Raw genomic sequence first — 8,676 nt, 5'->3', positions numbered from 1 at the left:
TATGATAGGTGCCAGTGATACTAGCCCAAACTGTGAATGCTGTGAGGTGCCAGAAACACTTGAACATATATTTTGCGTGTGTCCCGCGTACGCGCAAGAACGACAGCAACTTGTCTCTTCCATAGCAAACATCCATGAGAGACCGCTATCGGACGAGTTTCTTTTAGGTCCTTGGCCTAATGCAACCAGCGCAGCCCTGGTAACTAGAGCCGCTGTAGATTTTCTCCAAGCCAGTGGGCTGGACGCACGCCTTTAGAGATACCACAACTCTGTGAATTTGTATATACGCATCTCTTCCTTATACCATCATCATTCATCAGCCCTTTCCCTCCCCGTCCCTTTTCCCCAGAGTAGAGTAGCAGGCCAGAGCAAGTTATAGCTCAGGCCGACCTCTCTGCCTTTCTGTAAATAAATTTCTCTCTCTCTCTCTCTCTATATATATATATATATATATATGTGTCTTTGCAGACTTCACATTTATACACTAAGGAAAAAAAAAATGGTTTTCGCTCCGGAGACGGGGAGGATTATGCGCAGGTGAATAGGTGAAGCCCAGAGGGGCAGAAAGGCGCTGACGATATCGCGAGCAAAAATAATAATAAAAAAAAGGCCACCCGAAAATGACTAAGGCAGCTGCCCTGCATACGCTGAAGTGATTCGTGAGATCAGAGATGCACAAGCACGTGGAAAGCTAGGCCCGGCTCCAGAGTGCGGCGTGTGTTGGGTGGTTCGTCAGTCTTCAAAATGCTAATGAAAAAGTGAAACTAAAGTACGTGTTTGGCTTTCCACCCGCCATGGTTGCTCAGTGGCTATGGTGTTGGGCTGCTGAGCACGAGGTCGCGGGATCGAATCGCGGCCACGGCGGCTGCATTTCAATGGGGGTGAAATGCGAAAACACCCGTGTACTTAGGTTTAAGTGCACGTTAAAGAACCCCAGGTGGTCGAAATTTCCGGAGTGCTCCACTACGGCGTGCCTCATAATCAGAAAGTGGTTTTGGCACGTAAAACACCATAATTTAATTTTGTTTGGCTTTCCAGTAGCGGGCTCGCTGCACTAGTAGCACGCAGAAGCCAGTGCTGCGCTTAGCAACACTCGTGCAGAGGTGTTGAGCGGTCGCGCCGGCCAACCGGCTGTGACCGGTGAAGCAAGTATAAGCCGAAGAGATGGAGACGTCAGGATTAAGGAGGGCGTACCCGGTAGAGCTAAAGCCCGTTTATTCTATAAGTTAACTAGCGACACTTTCAGATCTTTGCCACCGCCCTCTCACCCGCACCGCTCTCCTCCTCTCTTGCCTCCTGGATGTCGCCACGCCGGCGATTCCCCGGTGCTGATTGGCTGCGGCGCGCGAAATCTCCCTATCAGCCGACACCACGTCAAGGAGACGTCATGAAAGTTGTTTTAGCCTTATTTTACTTCTTTCCCGGCCGCCTTTCGCCTACCACGTGTTCATCGCGCTGCCACGGTGCGCGTGCGTTTTGCAAGTTAAATGAGCTTCGTTTGCCGGAAGAATGCCTGGCTGCTGCGCTTTTCCCTGCAGCAGCTTGCCGGAAAAAGGACTAGCGAATTTGTGCGAAGAAGCTGATGACTCATATATTTATTTCGCTGTGGCGCAGATGCCAACGCAATGCTCTTTTTTACACTACATTGGAGGCTTCATTCTCAGAATCGTTTTGCAGTTCGTATCGTGCCCTCAGCGCAAGGATGCTCTCCTTGGAGCGGCCATGAACGAATGTGCCTCGTTGACAACTGCCAAGGAATGTAGTGAAGGGCGGAATTCGGATCTGTGCACAAGTGAAGTGATCCGCACTCTGAAGAACTACCAAAAGCACTTTGCGGGCCTTATTGCGTATTGTACGAACAATGTACACACGATAAAGTCACTACTCTGATCCCTCACTGAATAGCTTAGGAAAGTAGACCGAGCGTGCCTGAGCACGTGCACAGACCACAAGGAAGCAAGATGCCGGTACCCACCTACACAAGACTGAGGCTGTGCATTCACCTACGTCATTGGTCACAGAAGCGAAAATTGCGCTATCCTTAGTCCTTATTGTAGACGCTATAACTATATTACACTTTCTTGTAAATATGTACATAACAAATAAAAATTTAGACATAGTAATCACAAGTTGAATTGTGCGTGCAGTGAAATATGCTGTTTATAGTCATCTCGTTCATAATGAATTCGTACATAAAATTATTTAATATTAATAACTGTACTTTGTTGAGCATGAGCTTTTTATCATCTTACTCCTCATATAGGAATGACAGTTTGCCTTCTTGTCGGTTGCTAAAACTCGGTCACTAGTACCCGTAAACGCGTGATAGGATGTCCGAACGGCGCACATGCCTGCCTCCGCAGCTGTTATTTTCATAATTCCGGTACTTCATCAACTTTCTGCTATGTCCGTATTTATCGGACCTGTCTTTGGGCATGAACCTCCTTGCCGCTGCCTGCAACGGTAGCGGATGGGACGGTGTGGTGGCGATGGTGTGACAGCATAGCGACAGCAGCTTTACGGCGACGGTATGACATCGGCGTTGAGGAAGTTGTACGACTGTCGCCGGTCGTCGTCGTTGTCACCCATCTTAAAGAAGAATGATAATCACTACAATGTCGCCAATTTATTTATTTGCATACCTACATTCACCCAGAGGCATTGTTGGAAGGTGTTCGACTGGAAAAAGTACGAACCATAGCAGAGTCACAACTTACCAACAATAAGGACAAAAAAAAAAAAGATATGAGAAAAAAGTAATCTCCAATGAACGGATATGAACGACGCTGAATATTCACATTCACTTTTTATATACGCATCAAAAAGGAATTACTATCAAACGTGACGTCCAATGAACCGCCCGCAGCGAGCAGCAGCTGTCGTATGCCAAGTTGGGCCCCGCAAACGGCGGATGCAAGAAAATGGCCGTCCCCGTAGCAGACGACCTGGTTGTCTTGACACTATTCTGGGACGCGCCCTCGAGACACCCTAGGTACATAAGGACAGGGTTTCTCAATGGGTACATTCTGAGCGGCGGGCGAGAAAGACATCGAGGTACCCTAGGTAGGAGAAAGGAAGGTGAAGGAGAATTAAGAGATGAGCGCGACGTGACCGCTACTTTGTTGTCGGGTTTGTGATTTGCATTTTATGCCGTACAGAGCCAGGGGACAAATCGACGCTGACTGTCGGCTGAACGCACAGTTTCATAAAATTTCTAGAGGGAAGTGTGGCACTAGTGTCTACGGTAGCTGCAAGCAGGGTGGTTCAACGAGCATGGGAACGATGGGTAGTATATGAATTTGACCAAACTTAATCCTTCTAACTTTAATTGGCTTCGTGATTTTGCAGAGTGATCATTTCGAAGGAAGCACTGCGTTATAAATAATTAAACGGACATTATTAAAATAGTCGATGGCAGGGTTTGAACACAGGACATCTAGCACAGAAGCACTACATCGAAACCATTATGCCACGGACGCATAGACAAGCTTAATAACTGCAATTGGCAAAGTTTATGCATGCTTCTGCATTAAAAAAGTATAATTCGATCTTCAATTTAGTTCAGTTTAGGCCAAGTTAAAGCGCAATAAACGAAGCCACGAGGACGTCTGAAGCCCCAAGCACGAAGATCATGCAAATCCATGTGCCACCCATCATTCCTATGGTGGATGAAGGATTGCAGCACTAAAGTTCCCTTTAGTAAGTGTAAGGAACCCTATGGGCCTAACGTAATTGTGACGCTTTTGACACGGCCAATGGGAGGTAGACAGTCTCCGCCTCCTGCTGGCGCATAACCACCAGTGGTGCGGTCGCCGCTGACGGTGCGCGCGCATTTCTGTAAAGGAACCATTGCACTGGTCGAGCTAGCGACCCCGCTTTAAAGCCGCGGCTATAGTAAAAAGAAAACCTGCGCGCTTCTGCGCCGCAAATTTGTTTACTTTTGCTCAGGACTGTTTCAGAAGCCGTATGGCAGTACAAATAAATGCGCCGCTGTTTGCTAAGAAAAACAGAAGTGATACGTTAAGGATGGACAATTGCTTTCAATAGTGGGACTTCATCATACTTAGGTCACCAAGGTGGGACGTAGACGTATCACCTTTCTTTATTTTTGCCTCGAAATTTTGCTGGCGTTACGCACAAAGTCGTGGAATCGATTCCAGTCCGCGGCGGCCTCAATTTAACGACGGGATCATGAAAAAAAAAAGAAAGAAAGAAAAGAAAGACTACTCGTGCACCGAGCATTTTTCGCATGTTGAATAGGTTCTTGTGCCCAAAGTTAATTCCGGTACTCCCTCTGCACTTTCACTCATAACTCTTGCGTTGCTTTGGGACGTTCAACCCCTTAAATGAACCAGTTTTCCTTGGCCTACTCTAACAAGAGAAAACGTAGGTGACGCTGCATTTTGTTAGAAAATCTTGTTGCTCTTACGCAATCTCTGCCTTAGTCTGTTGCGAACACCACATTTTAAAGCGATAACGTCACATTGTTTGCTAATATGCGGCAACTCGCCCAACAAGAAGTTGTTCTAAGCTTCACTCAATCAGAATGCTTTAGGCAGAGTAAAAGCCACTAAACGTTACAGCGGAAGGATGAACCATAACTCCTCCGCCTTTCGTATGATGGCTTCTCCAGGCATGTATGCTTATTACGTGAGAAGAAGACGAATATTTGTGCACGGCCTGGAGCGTGGCCCGTGGGCTCGCGAATCTCGCGGCTGCCTTCGCTTCGCGGCGTTCGTTTTCGTTCCGTCGACCAGCCTTCCCTCACTTTGAACTTGTGCCATGCACCACCACGACGAGTGCCAGGGCCGGCGTAACGAGGGCGAAGAGCCCGTTCCTCGGCTAGCACCCCGGTCAGCGCAGGGCCGCGTCAGCTCCGTTCCCGCCTTCGCCATCGTGCTGCTCTCGACGGCTGGGTGCACCATCGTGCTCGGAGTCACCGGAGTCGTGTACACGACGCAGCCTCGCGCGGTTTCCTCCAAGAACGACTCGCACGGGCGCCGCGTGGACGTTCGCGTCCAGGTCGCTAGGTCACAGGTCGCCTCTGACGACGTGTGCGAGTCTAGGTTCTGCCAGTGGAACAGGGACTACATCCTGCGCGCCGCGGACACTACCAGGGACCCGTGCTACGACTTTTACGCCCACGCCTGCAACCCGCAGCGCTGGTACCGAGCAGGCAGTGCGTCGACGAGGCCCTTCTCGGAACTCGGTACAGCACAGCTGATGAGGGACGTGGAGAGCTTCTTCCGGTACTTCGTCCAGCTGAAGGGCACGCCGACGGAGGACAACTTCCTATTGCGCATGATGTGGGTCCACGACGCCTGCCAGAACAGCACGGCTCCAAGGGCCAACCTATCGGCCGAGCTCGAAGAGGTATTCGACACATTTGGTCTTGCCGGTGGGCTGCCAGTAAGGGCTGTCACCAGAGGAAAGCTCGCCGAGGTTGTGGCCGCAGGCGACCGACATCTACATCTCCAGCCGCTGTTTAAGGTCAAGGTACTGCGCCGAAGAGAACCGGGTGTGACCGGTGACTTCGACATTGTTGTTTCGGCTCCGGACACAATGTACCGACGCTTCTTGACGAACTTTGTCGACTCGGGCGATTCGATGTACGCCGACTTCGTCGCCAAGACGCTGAGTCTCGCCACCCTGGCCAATACTCGGTCGGCGGCGAGGAAGATAATGCAGCTCGAGAAGCGACTGGAGAGCTTCGCGCTAGCCTCAGTAGACGAGCTCATGGCGCCTCCCCGAGAAAAGTACGCGTCGCTCGACGACCTCGTTCTCTCCGACAACTGGGGCTGGCCCACCTACTTCAACTCGCTCATTGCCAACGCCAACGGAAGTATCGGCAATGATACTAAAGTAGTTGTGAGTGACCCCATATATTTCCGGAACTTGGGCTCTGTTCTGGGAGGCGCCTGGGACGCGATCGTGGCGAACTACATGGCGTACAAGGCCATCGTGGAGCTCGCCCCAGTCTTGGGTCAGGACGCCGAGTACCTGCTCCAGTTCTCTCACAGCTACGACGTACCAGATCTTGGCGAGCGGAAGACGGCATGCCTGTCGCTGGTCGAGAAGCTTTTCAGGTACGGCACGGGTGTAGCCGCGAAGCTCACACTCGGCAAGGAGTTTGCCACCACCCCGCGCAGCCACATGGATGTCCAGCTGGAGCGTCTGTTCAACGCGTCAAGGCACGTGATCTACGGCCTAGTAGACTCCGGACGCTCCTGGCTGGACTTCTTGGACAAGGACACGGCGTTGCGAAAATTGAGCAACATGCGCTTCGAGTTCGGCGCCCAGTGCAACCTGGTGGAGTACGAGCTGTACCGGCGAAACCACGCAGCCCTTAACAATACACTTCCGCTGCCATTGCCAGTACAAATTGGGAGTGACAACTCTACCGGTCACCTTTGGGACGAACACCCGCTGCCACGCATTGTATTCCTCCTCTACTCAATTGCCTCGGCCACGTACTGGGACGCCTGGGGCAGTGCCACGTCTCGGGCTTACGACAACCACTACGCGCTGACTGCTTTCCGGTCAGGCTACGAGCTCCAGCACACGGCCAATCTTCTTGTTATTCCGCAGGCCACCGTAGCATTTCTTAGTCAACTGAGCAACGTCATCCATCCCGTCGTGTATGGCGTGATAGCGGTGGACCTAGTGCGGGGTCTCGTGGAAGCGCTCTCCAGGAGCGGTTCGTCGGTGAACGCCGATTTGCGGCACCAACTTTGGTGGAGCATCGGAACAATAGAGGCGTACGAGAACGTCAGCGCTTGCCTCGAGTCCCAGTACCAGCCGCCTCTGGCCGAAGGTGCCAGGCTACGCTCTCTGGAAATGAACTTTCTGGACAACGCCGTGGCTTACCCGCTCTTTCGGCTGTACACGGAGTCGGCGATGGGCCGAGGCACAGCGAACGTCGCGCCGTCTCATCCCGCGCAAGAAGTTGAACGTTCTCTGACGATGGACCAGATGTTCTTCTACAACTTCGCGGCGTCCCTCTGCGACTTCAGGGACGAAGACCTGTGGCAGCAGCAGCGAAAGTTCCACCTGACGCCTGCTCCGTGGCGTGTCAACGTGCCGCTGAAGAACCTACGCGCCTTTGCGGACGCCTTCGCTTGCAAGCCCGGATCGCCTATGAACCCTGTGAAGCGGTGCAGCGTGTGGAAAGAAAAGGGGCATGTTCGTGCGACGTAGAGCGCGTTAATAGCGTCACGTGATTAAAGGTGGATGGGGAAGAAATTTGCGCACGTTGTTGCCTTTAAGATAATTGACATGTATTGCAATTAAAGTGCGTCAGCTCACAGAACCGTCTGTTTCCTCAGTCGTTACCGGGAGCCGTGGTTCTTCGAGATAACATTCGCGTTCATTAGGAGTGGAGCAGTAGTGGTTTAGCAGCGACGATCTGCGCTTGTAGAACGGGCACGGAGTGACGCGTGCCAGGTACAGGCACTTAGTGCACACAGGCATGAACCTTACGCAGACGAAGTTTGTAGGTTACTCGACAATCTATAACCACGCGGCACTCAATCGATAAAAAGAAGTAAAGATGCACGTCAAACGGACCTGTTGGGGACCACGTGAAGCGAAACATTAGTGAATGAAGCAATTTAATACTATACAAGTGACGGTGATGCGTGTAGTTACGTTTAGTCTCATTAAATGCAATGTGCAATCTCGTGCAATGTTTATGTAGCACAGTGTTCAACTACACTAAACAATTGAATATGTTTTATGCTGGCAGGTCGACATCTACTTTAGAATTACTTAGGAGCGGACTATATCACACACATATACAGGTGTTATATCGTAATACATTGGTTACAAAAAACACAGGTGCGCTCACAGGCGTTACTTTGTGCATCAAAGCGCAGTGGCTAGCATCGCCTGTATTGTAAACGACTTTGCGAGGATGTTTGCGCTGTGGGATTGGCAAGCATTGAGACTGATAATAAATAATATATTTAGACCAGTGTTCGACTGCACTCAGAATGGTGTTGTTTGTATGACTCGTGCTACCCTGCGGTGATCTTCGTCGGCCTGCATTCGTCACGGTGACGGCGGACTCGGGCTGTCAATAAATAATTCCAACAAATCTGCAAGTGCCTTGCACGGCTACCCTCAGCACGTTTTTACCGACCAGAAAAAGGCGCTTGCTGAGCGTGCGGGAGGTCGCTAATGTGCGATGTTCTGTCGCTCCTCTAGAAGAACGAATACGCGCATTAACCGCGTGTGGACCTGCGGTACGTAGACTGCATACACTAAGGGCCTACGCAGTCGACAATGCTCTGTCCTTTTCAAAAATACATGTTTTGCGGAATAAAAATTAATTCCTACTCTTAAGTCCGAGACACCAGATAAATTTATGTAGACGGCTTACTATATTTACGCGTTAAAAACGTACACTCGTCGTGCTATGTCTTCTAACGTGGCCATACGCGGTACATGGCCAAAGTCTAACACTGTTAACTCAATGCTGTGAGGTCGCCGCAGCCGCCTATATCCCGTATACTAGACGTAGCCCGATCACGCTTATGCACTAGACTTCCTTTGCAGTGAAGCATGTGCAGACGTGGCCATTTTTTTCCCATCCTACCCGCACTAGAATGCGGTCACCTTAGCCGAACCGCACCCATGACTTTAATCTGAGCCACCTCAGCGCGTGTACATTGTGAC

At 50.8% G+C, this 8,676-nt stretch overlaps 1 protein-coding gene across 1 annotated transcript; it reads left to right on the top strand.

Moving 5' to 3' along the window:
* Nucleotides 1-4,782: 4,782 nt before the first annotated feature.
* Nucleotides 4,783-7,197, top strand: LOC142574951 (neprilysin-2-like). The gene has a single exon (XM_075683935.1). It carries the CDS (start codon nt 4,783-4,785, stop codon nt 7,195-7,197), a length of 2,415 nt encoding a protein of 804 aa, XP_075540050.1.
* The last annotated feature ends 1,479 nt before the right edge of the window (nt 7,198-8,676 follow it).

The sequence above is a fragment of the Dermacentor variabilis genome, chromosome 3, assembly GCF_050947875.1.
Source record: "Dermacentor variabilis isolate Ectoservices chromosome 3, ASM5094787v1, whole genome shotgun sequence".
NCBI classification, from domain to species: domain Eukaryota; kingdom Metazoa; phylum Arthropoda; class Arachnida; order Ixodida; family Ixodidae; genus Dermacentor; species Dermacentor variabilis.
Note: the sequence above shows the minus strand (reverse complement) of the source record. Positions and strands in the feature narration are given on the sequence as shown.